At 37.4% G+C, this 23,568-nt stretch overlaps 1 protein-coding gene across 1 annotated transcript; it reads left to right on the top strand.

The window, feature by feature from the left end:
• Window positions 1–205: 205 nt before the first annotated feature.
• Window positions 206–23,239, top strand: LOC105438386. The gene is made up of 10 exons (XM_030988896.1): window positions 206–2,065; window positions 2,315–2,466; window positions 3,274–3,548; window positions 4,043–4,075; window positions 5,335–6,944; window positions 10,018–10,179; window positions 14,945–15,333; window positions 16,887–16,980; window positions 17,749–17,919; window positions 23,048–23,239. The coding sequence occupies exons 1-10, from the start codon at window positions 206–208 to the stop codon at window positions 23,237–23,239; spliced, it is 4,938 nt and encodes a 1,645-aa protein (XP_030844756.1).
• The last annotated feature ends 329 nt before the right edge of the window (window positions 23,240–23,568 follow it).

Here is a 23,568-nt window from a genome sequence, read left to right as displayed (position 1 = left end):
TCAGAGTGACTATTCTCTTTTTCTTGTCATTTATATAGCTACGCTTTTCAGCTGACATTTTCCCATAAATGTGTTATTGTATAAGACAAGTGTGGACTTTACCAATGCTATGTTTAATTAATTAATATAGCCCCCCCCCCCCCCCCCTCCATTATTCTTCCAGATCGTGGCTTGTTCCTGTGACCGAGTCAATTGATTCGCCAAGATGCCTGTATCACTAAGTGAATGGAGGGTCCGAATCGGAACATTTGTTCATTGGATTAAGGAGTATGAGGTTAAGGAGAGGAGAGAAAGATTGCTGAAAGAAAGGATTCGAAGACTAAAGGTTCTTTGCGAGAGACTTGAAGCGAAAATTGGTGATTCTGGAGAGGATTCCGAAGATGACAAAAGCAGACAAGATGACCCTGATTCTAAGGGATGTCCTCATAAAACTTCGAACATTCGGTCGTCAGGAAACTCATCAGATATCAAGAATTTACTGACTTCATGTGATCAGTGCATACAGGATTTATTAACGGCAAGTGATTCTCATATCAAGGAGATACTCACCCCTTCTGATACATGTATTAAACAATTGCTGACACCAAGGAGAGAAAGATTGCAAAGGATTCAGAGACTAAAGGTTCTTTGCGAGAGACTTGAAGCGAAAATGGGTGATTCTGGAGAGGAGTCCGAAGATGACAAAAGCAGACAAGATGACCCTAATCACAAGGGATGTCCTCATAAAACCTCAAACATTCGATCGTCAGGAAACTCATCAGATATCATGGTTTTACTAACTTCGTGTGATCAGTGCATACATGATTTATTAACGGCAAGTGATTCTCATATCAAGGAGAAACTTGGCCCTTCTGATACATGTATTAAACAATTGCTGACACCAAATGATTCAAACATTAGACATCTGCTCTCTGTAACAAACTCTTGTAGAAAGGACCAACATATTGCATGTGACTCTCACATTGAAGATCTTACCATGCTTACACCGAACTTTTCAAACATCAGGGAGTTAATTATACATTCTGATGCTTGTAAAGATGATATTCTATCTGATTCTGACATCAAAGAGTTACTTACACCACGAGACTCCGTCATCATTGAAATACTGCAGCCAAAATACTATTGCACCAACAGGTTACTTACACCAAGAGATTCTTGCATCCAGGAGTTACTAATACCTAGAGATTCTTGCACCCGGAAGTTACTTACACCTAGAAATTCCTACATACAAGAGTTACTTACACCTAGAGATTCTTGCATCCAGGAGTTACTAACACCTAGAGATTCTTGCACCCAGGAATTACTTACACCTAGAGATTCCTACATCCAAGAGTTACTAACACCTAGAGATGCTTGCATCCAGGAGTTACTAACACCTAGAGATTCTTGCACCCAGGAGTTACTAACACCTAGAGATTCCTACATCCAGGAGTCACTTACACCTAGAGATTCCTACATCCAGAAGTCACTTACATTTAGAGATTCTCACATCCAAGAAACTTTTACTTCAAGAGATTCCTACACAAGTGAGTCACTTACACCGGGGGACTCCTACATCCATGAGTTATTCACACAAATAGATGCCCATACTATCGAGTTACTGACGCGAACAGATTCATACGCTAATGAGCTACCTACACCAGGAGACTCCTACATCCAGGAGTTACTAGCAAGAGATTCCTATACCAATGAGTCACTTACACAGAGACATTCCTTCACCAATACGTCACTTAATCCAGGAGACTCCTACATGTACATCCACGAGCTAATTACACCAAGAGATTCCTACACCAATAAACCACTTACACCAGGAGACTCCTACATCCAGGACTTACTTACACCTAGAGAATCTTACATCCGAGAGTTATTGACAACAAGAGATGTTCACACCAATTTGTCAATTGCACCAGGAGACTCCTACATCCAGGAGTTACTAACACCAAGAGATTCCTACACCAATGAGCCACCTAGACCAGGACATTCCTACACCAATACGTCACTTACTGGGGACAAACAAATTTCGGCTACATCTGGCTTAGACAGTGATGCCGTACAACATGGAAAGGTAAGCAGGCTTGCTGATCGTTTGTGTTTACTTTTTTTAAATATTCTTTTTTATTCTTATTGAACTGACATTGGGGAAAAACAATCAATGTGCAGATATATGTAAAAGTAAATCGAAATCATGACATTGTATGCACCTCAACAATTGCTCTATTTTATTTGGCCATGCAACGTTCATAATTAACCCATGCCCTGTACACTTTATTTTTCATATATAATTGGACCAATTGAAGTATCTTTTAATTTGCAGGAGATGGCAATCATATCATCAAGACCATCATGCCAAAAAACGGAAAGCTTGAAAGGAACAGTTGATGTGATGTTATCACAGCAGCCGTACCTGACTGAGTTACTGCTTGTTAAAGCTGGGGATGTGGAGCTCAACCCGGGTCCTCTTCACGGGTAATACAATTTAATCTAAATGAATTAGCACACACGATGTACACTCATGCATACAAATATGCAACCATATTATATATTTATATATGTATGTTTATTTACATACTAAAAAATATACAGTTCACAACATCATATAGGATTTAAAAAAGAGGAGCATGGTTTTAACTTCACAAGTGCTTTCGATTTTTTCTCATGATGTGAAGTGATGACGAGAATGAATCAAAAGCACTTGTGAAAATAAAAGAAAGCTCCTCCCGTGTGCATTCTATATGATTTTGTGAACTCTATGAGAACATATTTCAACACTCCCTCTTGTCGGAACTATTAATAGATGTATATAACTGGACTGGTATGCGTGTGCATGAGGTGAATATGTGCGCGTGAATATGAGCGTGTGTAAACGAGTTTGCTCTTCTGCCCAGGTGCCTTCAACCTACAAGCCTTTGGTTTCCATGTTGGCCTCTGCATGTGCAAACAGTCTTTTTCCTTGTCTTGTTTTGTTCAGGTGCTTTAAAAAAAAAAAAAGTGAATTAATCAATTTCTTGTAAATTATGGGATTTTTAAACGTATTTGTTCCTTCTTTATGGTCCAAGTCATGTTTTACATTAATTTATTGTAAGTTTGTTCAAACGGATTAACAACAATGTCCTGTACATGCCAACATGTAATGTCTTTTGGTTCTTTTTGTTTGGAAATGAAAGGAATTTGTTACCTCTTTTTCATGAGCAAAAAAAATGAAAGAGTTTATTTTTTTTGAAAACATTGCTTTTAATCTACTTATCATTCCTTTTCCCTCTTCTTCTTCTTCAGACCAATAGATAGTGTACTGCAGGAGATTGAACTCATACGGCTTGCTGAAGTAGTTCCAGGCGACTGCTACTATAAACTATGCAATGGTCTTGGTGTCAGCTCAGCGCTGAGCAAAAATGTACTGACCAAAAATCACTTGGACTTCAAAGAAGCTTTGATCGAATTGTTCAACGGATGGAAAGTCAAGCAGAGAGATGGCACCGATTGTAAAGCACTTCTTGGAGAAATTCTTCAAAATGCTGATATGGGTGCGCTTCAGACAAAATTATTGGAAGGTAACTTTGCCATTGTACTTGTAATGTCTTTTCTGTTACATGAATGTCGTCATTTCATGCGTAATCACAGAGGTACATGATAACGATAAACATTGTGATATCCATACAACGGACAGTGAGAAATAGATACGAAAGCGTGAATGATTTTATTCGCATAAAAAACACAATTTATGAAAAAAACGTATCAAGGAGAAGTATTATCAGCCGAGAAAATAATTGCTTAGGCGAGCAAATCTTATCCACTTAAAACTAACTACTTTCCTTTGTGTGCGATGCGAAGAAAAGTGAAAGGTTCAGAAGTCCTCCCATATTTGCTTATTATTTACACAATGTTCAGACTTACATGTTTGCACGACGCCCCCCCCCCCCCCCCCCGTCTCCACACTGCCAGAAAATTAAACTACTTTGAATATGGTATGTGGACATTTTTAAAACATTAATTAACAAAACATTAATCATTCTTTTATCTATGTAATTTATTTTCAATTCTTAAGGTGGATATCTTACATCTGGAACCTCACCGTCTGGTAAGTGTACATCCAAAATTTGACACGAAAGATCATATTCGTTCATAGGGGACTATCGTGTCTTAACAATATAAAATTATTAAAATAATTGCAGCTATACTGAATTTCAAAGTAGTTCCTGAACAAGGTACGCTCGGTTTAGATAAGTATTATACATTTCAATGTGAAAATTAGTTAAGATACTCTGTATTCTCGTTCTCTGTTCATATCAAGAATGAAATTAGGTTAGAGTAGACTTTCTCTTTAAAGTGGGCACTTTGTTTATATTACGGGACAAATATAAAATTTATTTTGTTGCGTTGTGTATCGGTTACTATTGAGAGCATCCATCACAGTTATGTAAGTCATGTATTTGTAATACATCTATACTGTTGGTCATAATGGTGGAATAATTTTTTTTACCCCAATTTATGGAACGATCTTGACAATGATTTATTCCTAATAGATGTAGATAATATAGTATACATTCTCAAATTGTATTGAAGAATAAATGAAGAATAAATATTTAAAAAAAAGAAGAAAGAAAATGCAAATGAATTACCAATAATTCATTGCATTTTCCCCCGATCCCCGACAGGACAAAATCCTCTGTGTGGCCATGCTTTGAACCATAGTGCATGGCCCTAGGGAGGATTATTTCCTGTTGGGGACCGGGGGAAAGTGCAATGAATTATTGATATTTTTTTTGCATTTTCTTACCCTAGCCCCCGCTGCGTACAGTCATGATTAAGTGGCTAAGCTATGGACTCGTTACTGTGAGGCCCCAGGATCAAAACCGTGTCGATCAGCTTTATCAATGACCTTTTGTGAGCATTGATCCCCATCACTGTCAGTTATGATTTAAGGACGTAGGTCCCCTAGTTGATTAGCATAGTAGCAAACACAGCTTTAGCAGTCACGCAAAACAAATACTCGCAAATTATTGTTCAATACAATCTGAGAATGTTTACTATTATTTAGATCTACTAGGAATAAATAATTTTCAAAATCGTTACATAAATTTGGGTAAAAATAATTACTCCACCTTTATGACCAACAGTGTACAACATACCGTCAAAGACTAATAGTAATTACATGTTCGACTAATATCATTTAATTTCCAATAAGTTGTGTTTCAGAATGTGCTGCAACTTCACCACCAAAATATATTAGTTGCCTTTCTAGACGCTTAGGCATTTAATATCTCTGTTCTTATTTGTAACATCTGTTGAAATAAATATTTTGTTGAATTGACATAATTGTTTTTAATCTCCATTCAGATCCGATTATGACTGAGGCACAGGTTCTCAAGTGTGGGGAAGACTTGATGACATTCTATCGCGAACAAATGTGCAAAATCAAACCTGACCCGCTTGATTTCAATATCATCCTTGAATTTGAGCATATTTACACGAACTTAACGCTGCTCAGGAACGAAATGGGAACAAGCAGAACCAAAATGCCACTGAATTACGCTGATCTTCTTACTACACAGATTAATGGGGTACTTCCTAAACGTCTTCTGGTTGAAGGTGAAGGTGGTGTTGGTAAAACGACCTTCTGTTCGAAGATCGCATGGGATTGGGTCAATGGATCTTCAGAGTTTCAGCGCTTCAGTTGGGTTCTGGTTATACCCCTGCGTACCGTTGTCAAGGGTCAGACGATTGGTGATATTATGAAAAACTATCTCTCCGATAGTAATGCTGTAAGCCCTAGACAGATCGATAATTATATATTGTCTCAACCTACAAAGGTACTTATTGTACTTGATGGACTCGATGAGTATGATGGGGATATCTCAGCCACATCAAGCTCAGATATTTCTCGGATTCTACAGTTGGAGAAATTCAAGGAATGCATAGTTCTGGTGACAACAAGACCGTGGAGGGCGGATAAGATCAAATCCAACGAATCATTGAGTAGGTCGTATGCTTTCATTGCAGTAGACGGATTTAGTCCTGAAAATGTCTCGAAATATATCAGCAAGTACTTCGTGAATGATGAAAAGGTGGGATCAGAACTGAGTCAGTTTATTGAAGTAAACGATGTAATCAAGGAGAACATGGCACCCTTCCCAATTTTCGTAGCAATGTTATGTCTCTTGTGGGCATATTGCGACAGTGAGAAACGAGAAGTGATACGCAGACTGAAGACATTTTCTCAATTATTTGAACAAATGATCATGTATCTAAGAGACCATTATGTATCAAAGGTCACTAAAGAATTACGTAAAGCACATCTGGACAAGGAAATTGAAAAAGCCAAGCTTTGTTTGCAAAGAATAGGATCGATTGCTTTCTCAGGACTCCTGAAAAAGAAGTTGGTCTTTAATGAGGAGGACTTCAGCTTGTGTACGGAAGCCATGGAGACATGTTGCAGAATTGGAGTTCTAAGTCAGGAAAATCGAAATGTATCCAGATGGAAAAGAAGTTTGACTGCTTCACAGCCTATAGCCACTAGTGTCTTTTTTCCTCACAAATTATTTCAAGAATATATTGCATCTGTTTATCTTGCCTCTCTTTATGACACGAATCGCGAAGAGTACAGTAGGTCGATGGGCGAAGTACTGGGGAAGAGCTCACAAGAATTCCGTTACCTCTTGTATTTCACCGCTGCCCTGGGAAAGGAGGTGGGACTTGATATTGTCAAGAAAATTCAACTAAATACAACCAATTTAGCCAGAACCGTATATGATGACTCTGGTTACGCACATCCAAAAGGACATGACATGAATTTTCTTGTAGACATCACTTTTGAAGCGTACAACAAAGACACGGCGAAAGCAGTAGGACAGGGAATATTTGCAAACGAGAGAATACTAACTATCGATAAAGGCATGCCTGCTCACACAACTTCTGGTTATTTATTCATCATGGAACAGCATGGAATGGTTTGTTATAGTTGTATTTATATGCCGCATACAAATATTCTAAGCCTATGATTGGTTAAAATTGCTGGGCGTTAAACAGAAAAATATTGACCTGGTACATGCAGTTTCTACTTGTGTATGAACAAAATTCAACAATGAATACGCGCAGTAAGAAATGCATGTACATTTCCCTACAAATAAATACATTTTGACATGCCTATTTTGTTAAAATACATATATCCTTTTTTGAAAATTGACACGAGGGATGCGGTATATATATATATGTATACAAAATAAATCCTTTTTTTCCGGGGGGGGGGGGTCATGCTTATAATCTATTGCTCCTCTGTCATCTCTTGACTGCACTTTGCCCACGTGACCTCGTCTTGGCCAACGTATCTTTTCGAGACCACCTTTAGTCCAGAATCTCGCCGATTCAATTTTGATCTCCACCACACCAATACAATGCGACCTTCACTTACTTTCTTACTGTAAGCCAAAGATGGCATGATCCTTGAATGAGGACTCCGGCGAAACAATCGTAGGCTGGGCTTAGGGCCGAACGAACGAGTTTGTCTAAAACGCCATCTTTGGCTACTTGAAGCAAGAGTAGGGAACATAGACTTATAATTATTATAAAGAACCTGCCAGATTCTAGACTAGATCACCTTATGCACTAATTATAATCATGTCCCTCAAAGCAATCAACATGTGTATATTATTGATTATCGGTGTCTTTAATTACCTATAAAAGTATGTGTATCTAGAACACTGTGTAGCCGGTGTACAAACCACTATTACAACAATTTGCAGTAAGTGAAAGATAAGAGATGCTCTATTCAACGAGGCGCAGCCGAGTTGAATGAAGCGTGTCATCTTTCACCGAATTGCAAAATATTGTTCCATTGCACGAATAACGACCATTCACTATTTGCTTAATACAACACCTCGGACATTAACAAGATTAAAACAATTTTTTTAAAGACAAGTTGCACTAATCCTAAATCTCAACGATTTTGTTTGGTTTTTATTGATGAAATTGCCGATAGTGAGCGCGCACTATTATTAAGCAGGCAGCAAACCATGCGCGTACCATGCTTATTGTATATTTTTACGTTTCATATTTTCGTTTCATCCGTTCGCACCATTGCACGGTGACGTCACCTATCTCACAATATACTTTGTACATCGTTAGTGACGTCAGCGTGCAATGGTGCGAAAGGATCAAACAGAATTGCACTGCTGGAGAATGATGCCGTTCATCACTACTACTTTTGATCAGGAATTGACCAATGAGGTTGCAAGAATCTAAGTAGGCGTTGTATATATCATTGTTCTTCATCAGTTATTAGGGACTTTTATATTGAGTGTACGAGAACACGACGAACGCCGACTGATCATGCGTGTCAACGTACTCAACTGCCCATGTTGACAACAATTAAAAATCTTTTAGACTGCACTCGACGATATACATGCATGCAGGAAATAACGTTATGAACATGACGGACAAAGAAAGAGGACAAAATATACAGTTCCTCATTCTACCCTCAACAAAAGACTACTTTCGTAATGTAACCACATTTAATGCACAAGTCTTTGTAAAGTGCCTCAATACAAATTATTTCATTCACCTGATAAGAATAAAAGTAATTCAATAGTCAGAATGCAAATTGCATATATCAAATGTTGCTAGGTAGGTCAAGCCATAATATTTGTCCAACCTGGCAACAACTAATGTATGCAGTTTTGATTATGTCTATTGAAATACTATTGTTCTTACCAGGTGAATGAAATAATTTGTATTGAGGCACTTCACAAAGACGTATGCATTAAATTTGGTTACATTACGAAAATGGCCTATTGCTGTGGTAGAGCATCCCTTCACTGCTATTATGTAAAAATGTGTAGAACAGGTAAATATGCATGTGACACCTGTTCTACACATTTTTACATAATAGCAGGGAAGGGTATTCCTTTGTCCACCTGAGGAACTGTATATTTTATGCGCACGCGGCATGTAGTACCGTACTAGATTTAGGAAAATCAAGGTTAAAACATTCTCGATCGCCGACTGAGACGACGTGACGCACGCGCGCAGTGCCTTAAATGACGTCACACGTTGCAGTCAAAGATGTCGACGTGCAAATCTAAAAGTCCCTATTGATTGTTGTAAGGGAACCGTTGCTTTCATAATTTAAGACACTGTACCCTTTCCCGCGCTTGGTCCTGAAAGGGAATACCCAGGTATGTCCATACTGGCACACACCAATTTCTATGCCTCCGCTACGGCATTATATTTTCTGATTGTCCGTCCATCCGTAAGAACCGATTGATGGATTAGCGCCAAACTCGGGACATGTACGCATGGGCGTCAATCCTTACGTAATACCTATTGTTCAGGGGGGGGGGATGCTCTATTCGTTCACCCCCCCCCCCCTGAACAATAGGTATTCCGTAAGGATTGACGCCCATGCATGTACGCATCTTGCAGAGCCAATGAACTGATTAGATGTTAGGGTCATGAGGTCAAAGTTCAAAGGGTCATACATGTATATGAAAAAGATTTTTTAATCACGATATTCTGAGAACCTGTCAATGGATTACAATCAAACTTGAATTTGTTAAATTGCTTCTGTTTTGGTTTGTAAAATCGCTCTATGGCAGAGGCATCATTTTCTATTTCGTGCAGTCGATCATTCACCTAGTTGTATTTTGTTGCAAGTAACGTTATTAATAATGTGCTTCTTTGAAAAGGTGATGTAATTTTCTATAGAAGCATTACAATAACATTAACTTGGTAGATGAATTCTAACTATAGCCTGGAGAGAGAACTATAAAACAAGTTCTGACAATTCAAATAATGGTTTCATGTATGTATGTACATATATATATATATATATATATATATATGTGTGTGTGTGTGTATAAATATACACACGCTACATTGTATATATATATACCCAGGCTTGTATAACACGTCAGGATCATTTTAGCAAAATATGAATTTTATTAGGCAACTAGATATTGGCGCTTGATAAATTCCTGGATTGGATTGGATTGGATCGTAATTATGAAGTGTTTATGTCTATTTCAGGAGACTTTGGTATTCAGAGACAGATCATTTGGCCCGACAGTATCACGTGACCTAGCAGACGTCATATTGACATCAAACTCATTATCAAGATTAGAGTTTAATTGTACAACATTGGATGAGGACTTTTATCACCTAATGTATACACAAGTTTCTACAGTGGCGGTAAATATTATTACAAATTATTACAATTCGTCTTTATCAGACATTGTAAAGTGTAAGTTATATGTATATTATTTGTTCAAAAACGTTACCCTAGGACGATTTTTAGAGGGGGGAGGCAACTAACTAGATTTTCAACAATTTCTTTTTTTGGCTCCAAAAAGATGTATGAGTCAATAAATTATATTCTATTATATTCTAAGAAAACATGCATACTTTATCCATTATTGTCTTCATTGCTTATAAGGCCTGACATACGTACCAATATTGAAGGAGGAATTTCATGCTTTCGGAGGAGGAAAGTCCCCCGTCGGATGTAAACCATTCGCAGTGATAGTATGGTCGAGGTAATTATCCACCTTGTCCTTGGGAAACGCACATTTCTCCTTCTTCAAGCGTAATCCTGCTATGTGAAAAACGTCCAAGGCCTGCTTCAGGCTCTCCGTTGACTCTCGCGTGATGCAGGTCATCTAGGTAGACTGCCACGCCTGGAATGCCAGCCAGCAATATGATTCCATAGTCCGCTATAACACTGAGGGTGCCGTCAATACGCCAGATGACAATCGCTTGCAGCAAAAAAAGTCCTCTGTGGGTATTGATGGTCACCAACTCCCTCGATTTCTCAGACAGGACCAATTGTTGATATGTATGCGGGAGGTCCAGTTTTGAGAATTGCTTCCCATTTGCAACCTTGCAAACAGCTCCTCTACTTGAGTAAGTGTTGGAACTTGTGGCTGAATTTATCAAGGTTTTGTAGTCCCGACAAATGCGGATTGATCCGTCTTCATTTACTACAGGAACTATTGGAGCCACCCAGTTCTTTTGATCAAGCCTTTTTCGAAGTTGGAATGACACTGCATGGTCGGGCCTTTAAGAATCTCGGCGAAGCTCCTTCGTCGATATCCAGGGCTTCCACACCTTTCAACTTCCCGAGTTCTGGTGCGAACAACTCCTTGTAATATGCGAACAAACTCGAGACTATATTGTCGACTCTGACCAAGTTGATTTCTTTCCAGTTCAACTTAATGACGTATAGCCAATCTCATCCCATGAGATTTGGCCCGACCATCTCGCCACGATTAGATTCAAGCGTTCCATATGGTTTCCATAGCAAACAGGGACTTTACATTCCCCAATAATATCAACTAAATGTTTGGTGTAAGAGCGTAGTGCAAAGATTCAAGGTCGTGCTAGAAAGCCCGAAGAATCAATTTCGACTTATATACCGTAAATCTCCGTGTATAAGGCGCACTTTTTTGCCACCGAAAAAAATTAAAGTCGGGGGTGCGTCTTTTACACCGGTACACCAAAAAAAAAAAAAAACACACAAATCGGCGCCTCCAACTGCACCTCGATGTTAAATGAAAGTCTTTCCCCGTGCATGTTTTCGTTTCAGCAAAAAAGAAAACCATAAGTTTGGCGACGAGGATAAACTTAGTGTTTTATTCTACTGTCTGGAAAAGCTCTGGTACCCAGGATTGGCTACTTTCGGAACAATTAGTGAATTTCGGGAGGATGAAGGGAGTTGGTCCTAGTACATTGTACGTATGGGGCACTACTTCATCAAAAACGGATGTTTCCATATCCATGCTTGATTCATGCAATTCTTCATTTCCTAAATTTTCACCAGTATCAGAGGATACTGTCAGAGTTATAATAATGAAATCTCCATCAACTTCATGTAGTCTCGATCCAATGCCGACATGGCTGCTGCTTAAGAAATGTTTAGATGAGCTTTTACCAGTCATTACCAAAATTATTAAGATGTCTACCGTATTCAAAGTGGTCAATTTCCCGATGTTTTGAAATCGGCACAAAGCACTGCTCTTTTGAAGAAACCAAATTTGGATTGTGAAATTTTGAAAAAAACTATCGGCCTGTTGCAAAGCTTAAATTTTTTGCTAAAACAATTGAACGTGCTTGTGCTTCTCAAATTCAGGGCTATCTATCATCAAAAAATCTGTGTAGTCAAATGCAATCTGCTTATAGATCTTGTCATAGCGTTGAAACTGCTCTTTTACGTGTATATAATGATTGTCGTTAGCTGTGGACCAAGGTGATGAAGCTGTTTTAATAATTTTAGACTATTCTGCGGCTTTCGATACTATCAGTCATGATGTTTTTCTTGATCGCTTACGTAATATATATGGTGTATCAGGTACTACCTTGAATTGGTTTAAAACATATTTTATGAATCGTTCTCAATCTATTGTCATTATGTGATGACTCTTTATCCAAACCTCATGAACCACTTGAAGGTGTTCCTCAGGGATCCGTCATCGGCCCTTTATCATTTACTCTGTACACTGCACTACATGAAGATATTATTGAACGCATGGTTTAGGCCGAATGATATATGCAGATGACACCCAAGTTTATGTTGTTTTGAAACGTGATTCCGACCATTCTGTTATTACTAAACTTGAAAGATGTATAAATGATATCAAAGCTTGGTCCACTGCTAATGATTTGAAGTTAAATGAGGATAAAAACTGAGGTTATACAGTCATGTTACATCTCGATTCAGAAAGACCTCCCATTTACCATCTGTCGAAATTGCTAATGTTCCGATTCAACCTGTCAAAAGTGCACGTAACCTTGGTGTCATCTTTGAAAATGATCTTAGGATGGATGATTATATAAAAAATATTTGTCGCTCAGCTTCATATGCTTTGTACAAGATGAATCGTATTATAAATTGTCTTGATAAAAAATGTACCGAAATGCTTATACATGCATCTATTACATGCCGTCTTGATCAATGCAATAGCATTCTTTATGGCCTTCCGGACTCGCACATTGCAAAACTCCAGAAAATCCAAAACTCTGCTGCCAGGCTTGTAACACGCACACGTTTTTGTGAACACATCACTCCAGTACTTCGCAAATTGCATTGGTTGCCGGTGACGTACCGCATCATGTACAAAATCTTAGTTTTAACTTATAAATGCATTCATGAATTGGCACCAATTTATCTGCAAAAATTAATACAGGAAAACAAACCCTCACGCAATTTATGGTCATCTTCTCCAGTGGTGGATCCAGGGGGGGGGGGGCGCAAATTCGCTCAGTGGGGAGGGGGGGGGGGAGTGCGCACTAATTTGTTGTCTTTTTTTTCGTTCTCACTTTGATGTGTATTCCATTTTGTATTGTAATTTGTAGGTTTATTTGCACTTTTTTAGTTTTGTTTAATATGTAATTGTTTATCAGTGTATTTAGTGTGTTAAAGCGCTTAGAGACTTCAGTGGTAAGCGCTTTATAAGTAACGATTTTATTATTATTATTTACTTCGACGCCAACAGCATCGTGGATTAGGGAAGAAAGAGATCCATCTTACTTAGTGTATGTGGATCGAGCCTCAACCTAAAAGTTGATGTCCAGTCTGGCAACATCAAGAAAGCCTGGGGAAGTTGAATTTCAAGAACTTGTTAAATTAATGACTGTCACTGACCATCGGGATCCAAAGCCCCCCGTGATTGTGCAAAGGTTTAAGTTCAACAGTCGTGCTAGAAACCCGGAGGAATCAATTTCGACTTATATTACAGCTGATACTAGCTTGCGACGCGAATCCGTACGGCGTGAGAGCTCTCCTTGCACATAAGTTTGGCGACGAGGTAGCTTGCAAACTACGTCACAGAGTTGCCAATTTGTGTTTGATATTGATCCCAACTTCAAAATTCATAACTTTCTTATTCTCCCCTCGCCGACGAAGTGGTAATGCTTCCTTCCGTCCGTTCGTAACAAATCTGGTTTCCGTTCGATACGTTTAGTAATGTTTGACGGATTTTAATGAAATTTGATGTGAAGAGGTTGATGGTATCAAAATACAGCCTAAGTTCGATTTCGGAGTATGTAGGTTAAAGGTCATAGCTAATTAATATGCGTAAAATTCCTGAATATATATGCGAAAATGTGGTTTTCATTTAATAACATAAGTAATGTTGTTAAGTTTGTACGTCAAAGGTCAAAGCTCATTAAATATGCAAAAATTGCTAAATATAGGCCATTTGTACTCGGCGAGGAGATGCTACGCTTTGGCTTTAATCAGAATTTGCCTAAACTTTCAATGGCCCGTTTCTCTCATTTTTCTGCCTATATTAAAACCGATAACTTAAATATCAGGGTGGACTTCCCCTTTGAAAAAAATTGACCCCCAAATGTCCGTTCCCATGTAAGTAATGTTTTAAGTTTGTACGTCAAAGGTCACAGCTCATTAAATATGCAAACATTGCTAAATGTAGCCGGCCATTTGAACCCGGCGAGGGAATGCTAGGCTTTGCCTTTAATCGGAATTTGCCCAAACTTTCAATGGCCTGTTTCTCTCATTTTTTTTGCCTGTATTTAAACCAGCTTTAATATCAGGGTGGACTTCCTCTTTGAAAAAATCGACCCCAAAATGTTTGCAGTCCCATTTTTACCCAATAGGGTTTTTAAAATAAATATCATAAAATGGTGACTACTCGGGGTAAAAACAGGAAGAGCATTTAAGAGTATGTTTTCTTTGAGCAACTATGATAAAAACACAACTGAAATGGGCCGTAAGATATCTACATTTTTTTGGGGAAAACAGATCTGCTTCATCAAGAAAAAATTGTGTTTAGAATTCTTTTTCCTTTTCATTATAATGGGAATAACTGTCTGTATGGCATTATAAAACATGACTATAATTTGTTAAGGTGGAAAATGTACAAATCATAACTTGAGTCTAATATTATACGAAAAGATTTAATATTGATACTACTCTACTTCATTGTCATTTTGCACACAGGGAGGTAAATCCTCAATCAAAGAGCTGGGTGTAGATAATCAATTCTTCAATGGTCTACAGAGGTTTAATAATGGTGACATTAATGTGACCGTTAGGGACCTATTCCCGAGCTTGACACAATTGACTTTTACCACTGTCCATAATACTGTCTCAGCGGGAGATGTTGAACTGTTGGCACATTCCAGCCTAGCAGTGTTGTCTATTGAGCGTGGTGAGAAAGGCAGATATCTAGTTCCTCTCATTGGAGAACCTACTTCACTTGGGCAACTTTTCTCCAGTTCGTTCCCCCAACTCACCTGTCTGACCTTCCGAGAGCTGGTAATGGGCAACATACGCAGTGAAGCAATACTATGTCATCTAAAGAACCACCTGCATTTGAAATCAATAAGGTATGTTCAGGGCCATATTTGCAGAAATCTCACTATTTCCAATGATAATAATGAATATAATAGTAATAATAATTTTAATAATAATAACAATGATTATGATAATGATGTTAACAATGATGATGATAATGATAATAATAAACATGATAATATGACTTAAACGATGGTCAACACTTGAATGAGCATGCATGGGCATGAATATATAAATAAGGTACATTAATTTTATTTTGATAGTAAAGACTATTCGACCAATTTCTGAACTGCTTGAAACTAAAAAAAAAAAAAAAAAAAAAAAAAATCATTATTAAAGCCCCATTGTCCTACTTGTAGCTACTTGCTCCCTCTACAGTGCGTCCCAGAAAAAACGAAACCGAGAACTATCGATGTTTTATCATAGCTTAATCACAATTATAATTAATAAATGACACATATTTAGAAAGCTTAGATCCTCCTCTTTCATTTGATGCAACTCATATGATGCATATGTCACGCATGAGGGATTAAACGCAATTCGAAGAGAGGAAACAAAAAAGTCATTTGGCGGGCGGTATCTGAATTTCAAGGAGAAAATCACATTTCTAGAAAGTTCAATTTCTGCCCTTTCATATGACACCTCAATCAGGAAAAATGAACCAGGAATAACAAAGTTCTGTGTGTTTAAAAAAATGCTTGCATTTCCATAATTTGATCAAACGAGTTCGTTTTCACTGGCTGCCTGCCGTAGCAACAAACAATGTTGACAAAAGACTTAACTCCGTTTTGTTGAAGATCAGCCATGCATCAGGTCTTTCATCTTCTCTGCGCATGGCTGATCGTCAACGAAAGAGGAGGATCTAAGCTTTTCAAATATGTGTCATTTATCAATTATAATTGTGATTAAGTTATGATAAAACATCGATGATTCTTGGTTTCGTTTTTTTCTGAGACGCACTGTGTATAGACAACTTCCCCAATCGGTGCCTGTTGGTCCCCCCCCCCCCCCCCCACTCAGTGTTATTTAGGGTACGCATATGCGTGTTCCAAGCGACCCCCCCCCCCTTTTCAGCAAAAGTCCGGTGTGTAAAGTCAATACGGGTCGACCTTTTTCTTTTGTTATACGAGCCTTTTTGAGCACCCCCCCCCCCCCTTTTCAGCAATAGTCCGGTGTTTAAAGTCAATACGGGTCGACCTTTTTCTTTTGTTACTAAAGGACATTGTGGTAACACGCATGGGGTCCGTCCGTTCTAGGAGTGGGGGGGGGGGGCGGGGTTGGTCCCCATGATCCTTTTTTCCCCTTATGTTAGTTGAGAGCTGAGTTGATGAGATAGCCACCTGTCAGTGACCTGGCTGGGTGGTCTAATCCCTTCTGGCCCAGTAGTGTTGACGGTCTTTAAAGAAAATATTAAAAAAAAACCTCAGTAGTTGGTATTCAGCCTGTTTGGAAGGAATCCTATTATAATTTTCTAATATATTATACCACATACATGTAGTATTATATTCTTTAATTCCTTTAAACATTCAGTGAAACAAAATGTTGAAATATGTACTTTACTTTCATGAACATATTTTTTGTACAGTATCATTAGCTGTTTTACTGATGACGAACTGGACCCCATGGCTGAACAAATAACTGCTGAGAACAGGATGAAAATAACACTTCAACATGATACGGTAAATGTTCTTATCATATTTACTATGTTAGTTCTAAAGAAATTTTTAAAGTGAAAATATGATACTTAAAAAGAAGTTCACCCTGGTGTCCTGTTGGTTTTGATAAGAGCAGGAAATTGAGACAAACAAATAAGTGAATGTTTGTGCAAAATCTGATAGAAAAATTATATTATTATTGGTTATTTTGATATGTATAATCAGCCAAACACACATCGACAATGCCATTGATGTTCTTGCGAGGTCCTCTCGTAATTCGCTCTGTACTAAACAAATATATTTTCTGTAAAGAAATATCACACGTGTCCCCTACATATAATAATTGCACATATGTTTCTATACAAAGCCTGTATGAAAAGAAATTCTTTCATCAGCAGCTAAGGAAGCACATCAAGTATACATGTATAAAATATCAAGTATACATTCATATCCGATTCAAAATACAAATTTAAAAGCATATACATTGTCAGACATCTGCATTCATTTGGCCAGCCTCAAAGATGTTCACGCATATTGACAAATCTTTCATTGTCAAAAGCCGAATTAATTGGAAGCAAGCTTAAATATAAATTGTATGGTTAGCATCTCGTGGAAATCCCATAAAATATTGCCCTACTTCAATTACCATATACAACATGCTCTGTTGTATTAGGGAATATGTCCAAAATATTGCCAATACCCTAGTTCTTTGTCCTTACTATGCGAGTGATGTTATGGTAGCTCATCGGTGTTTTTTTAAATTGATAAACCAGCATCAATTCTCTTCAACAGGCACAGAGGAGGTTATCTTTTGACAGAAGTAATGGACCATTAAACATAAATATGATAGATGCACTTTGCCATAGAACATGTGTCCGTCAGTTGAATGTGGATAAGTATGGCGTAGAGATTGCAGGTGAAGTATGCTTTCCAGGCCTTCATGGCCGAGAGGTGGATTCAAAGGTTAGTGAAGCAGCGAAGCAGCTTTCTTACATGTTTACCCCCCCCCCCCCCCTCTCTCCCTCTCTTTCTCGGTTTTCATCTCTTCCTTGACCATAAGTGTTCCTTTCCTTGCTTACCTTCTTCTCCCATTTCCTTTTAGTTTCTAAATTCTCTCTCCTCTGTGCTCTCTTTATAATTAGATGTCCTTTAACCCTTCCTGTACTGGGCTATTTTGAGCACCTCACTGACTGGGGGTGGGGGGCTGGGAGCCCCCCCCCCTACCCCTATGATCTCGGCCGTCGAATTTCCGATGAACACGAAAATGTGCATGTTTGTAGATTTTTACGTTTTGAAATGATAGTATATAATTATTTTTTTCCTAATATGCGAATTTTTGTCGTTATAGTCTAGTTAATTATGCAAAATGCTAATTTCATGAATTTTACAGAAAAACTCTACACATTTGTCTGTAGACTTGTGAAGAATCTTGAAAATGTATTGAATAAATGTTTCCTCTATCTCAAATTTATGAGGTTTCATTTTATTTTTATTTTTTGAAAATGCATAGATTAATTTGCATAAATTATGAATACACAAATTAAGCATTTATGAATATCAAATCTGGAAAAATACAGAGAACTAAATTATTACAAAATTGTCAGACTCCACTTTTTAAATGTTGAAACTCATTTTTCATATGAAACTTCCTTTCTAACACAAAATAGTTATTTGTATGTAATTAATAAAAGATAATTTATGCCAATCTTTTGCGATTTTTACATATTTGGGCTTATTTGAGCTTTAGTGATATTTTTGTTGCTTTTGTTGGTGTTGAAAGTATGTTTGGCACTGGGAGCTTAGCCATAACAATCATTTCACCCACTTTCTCACTGTAGAATAATCTTTCTCCACTACCCATCTGCACACTACTACTCATAGTCATTAGAAACCTGGGCAAGACTGGCTTTATTTGTAACTACCATTGCATACACTCTTACACCACTGTCAGTTTTTGTCACACACAAAATCAAAGCTTATTGAATAATTCATTAAGAAAGGATATCAGAGACATTGTTAACATCTTTTAGTCATTAATTCTTTATTGTATCCTCCGGCAGCCAGTGGGGTACTTTGGATTCAGCAGCGTTACACCGCCGCGTCATTTTCTTGTGTGCCTTCTAACTGCCACATTCTTTGACGGATTTCTATCAAATGTTGTATGGAGGTGTATCGCGGTATAATCTCAACACCTATACTTTTTGGTGATGCTGCCCCCAGTGTTCCGTCTTCTATAGGGTAAAAGGCCATATTTTTGTGGATGGTTTGTGTGCGCACTATAGGCCACATTTCTCAAGGAATTTCGTTTAAATTTGAAACGAAGGTGTATCTTGGTATATTCTACAACCCTATAGATGTTGGTGATGCTGCCTCTAGTGTTCCGTCTTTTATAGGTTCAAAGGTCATATTCTGATAGGTGACTTGTGTGCACCTTAATGTGCAGTCTTACTGCATCATTCCTTAACGGATTTCTTTCACATTTTGTATAATCTACACATCTACATCTTTGGGTGATGCTGCCCCCAGTGTTCCGTCTTTTATAGGGTCAAAAGTTCATATTTTGGTGGGTGTATAGTGTGCGCTCTGCAGGTCATATTTCATGACGGATTTCTTTCAATTTTTTATAATTTTTGTTTCAATAGACAATTCGAAATGTATCTTAGTACAATCTACACTTTGGGCAATGCTGCCCTAATTGTTCCGTATTTTATATGGTCAAAGGTCATACATGTCATATATAGGTCATTCTGCGCCTAGAAACAATGTACAAGGCGCGTTATAAATGTGATCTATTATAGGTTTTCCCGCCCAATTTCATCAGAGTTGCATCCGATTTAACGATGCGATCATTCAATCTCGAGCGAATATGAATGATCACCGAGATCAACATTCAAAAAGCTAACTAATTTGATTGTAATAGCATGCAATTTCATGATTTTCTCACATAAACGTGTAAAAGCGCGTTAAAATTTAACAATGCACGTAAATGCATTCAAATTCGCACCTGCACCGCCCTGATGATCGTTAAGGTATTACATTTCACGAATAGGCAATCATTTATAGCATTTGGGCGGTAGTTTTTTTTTTTCACTGTTTATGTTCTTTGAAATCTTTATCTGTTTTATTAAATTATGCAAAATTTATGTACCTTGAAATGGGACCTTTGCCTTCTTATATTGAAACATCTCATTCCCCTGACAAACCGTCATTGAAGCAAGAGCTCGTATAACTCCAATTTCATACACATACATTTATTTGTACACTTTGACTAAGGCGGCAGCTCGAGGAGAGTACATAAATATTACGAATAGAAAGAAAATATATAAAACATGATTAAAGTAAACATGAAAATCTAAAAATGAAAATGAAATTATATAATTAAAAACAGTGAACAAAAACTAATATAACGTGAACAAATTACGGAAAGAATTACATAGAACTATATACAGAACTTGTTTATGTTAACTTAATTCGAATGTTCAAAGTGCGAAGGTGTGTGCCTATAAATCAAATTGAAATTGGTATTAAGGACGAAATTGAACGTCTACCCAGCTGGCGCGAAATTGAATGACAACTTCGAGGCATTAAATTAAATGGATTTCTCTCTAAATTGAATGAAATTAAAAAAAAAATGAGTGATAAAAAATGAAATTGAATGCTCAAGGTATGAAAATGAACCATGGGTGCAAAGAGTTGACGAAAATCGTTCGAACTTAAACGCCTATTCATGAATTCGAATGCAACTCTGATGAAATTGGGCGGGAAAACCTATACAGTGCGTCCCAGAAAGAAAAAAAACGAGAATCATCGATGTGTTATCATAACTTAATCACATTTATAACTAAAAATGACACATATTTGGAAAGCTTAGATCCTCCTCTTTCATTTGATGTAATTCATATGATGCATATGTCACGGATGAGTGATTCAAATCAATTTGAAGAGAGGAAACCGTAAAGTCATTTGGCGGGCGGTATCTGAATTTCAAAGGAAAAAAAAAATCAAATTTTTACAAAATTGGGTTTTTACCCTTTCATATGACACCTCAATCAGGAAAAATGAGCAAGGAACGACAAAGTTATGTTTGTTTAAAGTAGCCCTTACATTTTCATAATTTTAGCAAACAAATTCGTTTTCACTGGCTGCCTGCCGTAGCAAAATGCAGAATTGACAAAAGGCTTAACTCCGTTTCGTTGACAATCATTCATGCATGAAGTCTTTCATCTATGACTGATTGTCAACGAAACGGAGTTAAGTCTTTTGTTAATTTCGTTTGTTGATACGGCAGGCAGCCACTGAAAACGAATTCGTTAATAAAATTATGGAAAAGCAAGCACTACTTTAAACAAACAGAACTTTGTTATTCCGAGCTCATTTTTCCTGACTGAGGTGTCATATGAAAGGGCAGAAACTTAACTTTCTAGACATGTGATTTTCTCTTTGAAATTCAGATACCGTCCGCCAAATTATTTTTTGGTTTCCTCTCTTCAAATTCATTTGAATCACTCATGCGTGAAATATGCGTCATATAAGTGGCATCAAACGAAAGAAGAGGATCTAAGCTTTACAAATATGTGTCATTTATCAATTATAATTGTGATTAAGTTATGATAAAACATCGATAATTCTCGGTTTCGTTTTTTCTGGGACGCACTGTATATATATATATATATATATAGATAGATTTGTTTTCTTTTGCAACAGTCTCGCGCCACTCCGACTGACCTGCTTTAGTACACGTTTCAATGAGAAACCATTTTCAAGGGAAACACAAAATGTGGACTTTGGACACAGGTGGTCTGTACATTTTATATGGAAAATAAAACTAACTAACCAACCGATTAGTGAGCGTTTTGCTCATCAGATTTCTTTAACCCCCCCCCCCCCCCCGAACATGATATATATTTCGTATTTGTTAATAGGATTTAGAAATAAATTGGAATTTAATGGAATTTAATTGAATATTTGTATTTCCCCAGATTCACACGTTAACTATTGGACTCTTAAAATTACAAGATAACGAATCAGCATCCTGTTGTCTGGGGAAGTTTGTCAGCCTACTGCCTCATCTTGCAGACCTGAAGATCGACTTTTGTTTCCTTCATGATAATTTCTACAAAGAGATTGCTTATCGAGCTTCTTCATCTCAGGTAAAACAAAACTAATTAAGAAGCAGATCAAAATAGATGGGAAATGTTGTTTTGTTAAACTCTGAGGTTGTTAAGGTGTAATCGATAACCTGGATTACTATTACATTTCTCAGGCATGCCGATGTGTTACGTTTTTTACTTTGTTATGTTTTGTTTGTTTGGTTGGTTTGGGCCGGGGGGGGGGCTGTATGAAGTTTCACAAAGTAACGAACTGAGGGGTTTCCACTATCTTTTATCCCAATTCTCTGCTTCATGACTTGCTTGCTTTCGCCGCAATTCAATTGTATTTCTACAGATTCAAAAGTGAAGGATGAATACTGGAAATTATTATTATTACTCTTAAAAAAATAGGGGGGAAAAACAAAAGACTTTCTATCTTTATATACACGATGACCGATCAGTATCCTGCTGTCTGGAGGAGATACATTTTCTCCGAAACAGAGCTCTGATTTTTATATATCTTTCATTATGTGGGTATATAAAGTCAAACCTGTCTAGACTGACTGCCAAAGGGAAACACAAAAGGTGGTTTTTATAGACAGGTGGTAACGAAAGCAAGTTTTCTAGACTGTACTTTTTATATGGAAACTAAAACTAACCAACCAACCAATTGGTGAGCATTTTGCCCATCAGATTTCTTTCTTTCCCCCTCCATCCCTTTACTCTTCTCCAGCTGACTGAGCTTTTTATTGTTAATTATATTCTGTCGCGCCAGTCAGGGTGCGCCCATTCATCAAACCAATGTGGCTTTTACGGATGCACCTTTTTTTCATCCTAAACTCTTAGTAGATTTAATCATGTCTTCTTTTTCTTTAAATTTTTTTTTTGTTGTCTCCTTTCTTTGTCTTTACCTTTGTTGTTGAACACGATATATTTTAATGATTCTTATCATTTAGAAATACATTTGAATTAAATTAAATTGAATATTTGTATTTCCACAGATTCACAAGTTACATATCAAATCCCTGAAATTACATGATAACCGATCAGCATCCTGTTGTCTGGGGAAGTTTGTCAGTCTCCTGTCTCACTTGGCAGACCTGATGATTGACGGATGTGACTTTCATGATGATTTCTACAAAGAGATTGCTGATGGAGCTTCTTCATCTCCGGTAAAATGTATTTTTAAATAGAAGCAGATGAAAAGAGATGGGGAAATGTTTCTTTTTTAAAGGAATACAAATAAATTGGAGTAAATATAATATACTGAGCAATGAGAATAACACTTGGAAAAATGTCTGTACTTCAATTACCACTAGAGTTTTGAGGCCTATTTACGTGTTATATTTCTTACTTTTTTGTATATTTTTAGGAGGGGTGTACAAAGTGCCGGCCACTCAGTTAGAGACTGAAGGGTTTTCAATATCTTTCATCAAAATTTCCTACTTCATGATGCTTCATTAATTATGAAGGACCTTTGCTTCTTCCCCTTTCTCGAGTGATTGTGTGTGTGATTTCTTAC

The sequence above is a fragment of the Strongylocentrotus purpuratus genome, unplaced genomic scaffold, assembly GCF_000002235.5.
Source record: "Strongylocentrotus purpuratus isolate Spur 01 unplaced genomic scaffold, Spur_5.0 spur5_scaffold_18, whole genome shotgun sequence".
Lineage (NCBI taxonomy): Eukaryota > Metazoa > Echinodermata > Echinoidea > Camarodonta > Strongylocentrotidae > Strongylocentrotus > Strongylocentrotus purpuratus.
The sequence above is the reverse complement of the archived record's forward strand: the minus strand, read 5'-3'. Positions and strand labels throughout refer to the sequence as shown.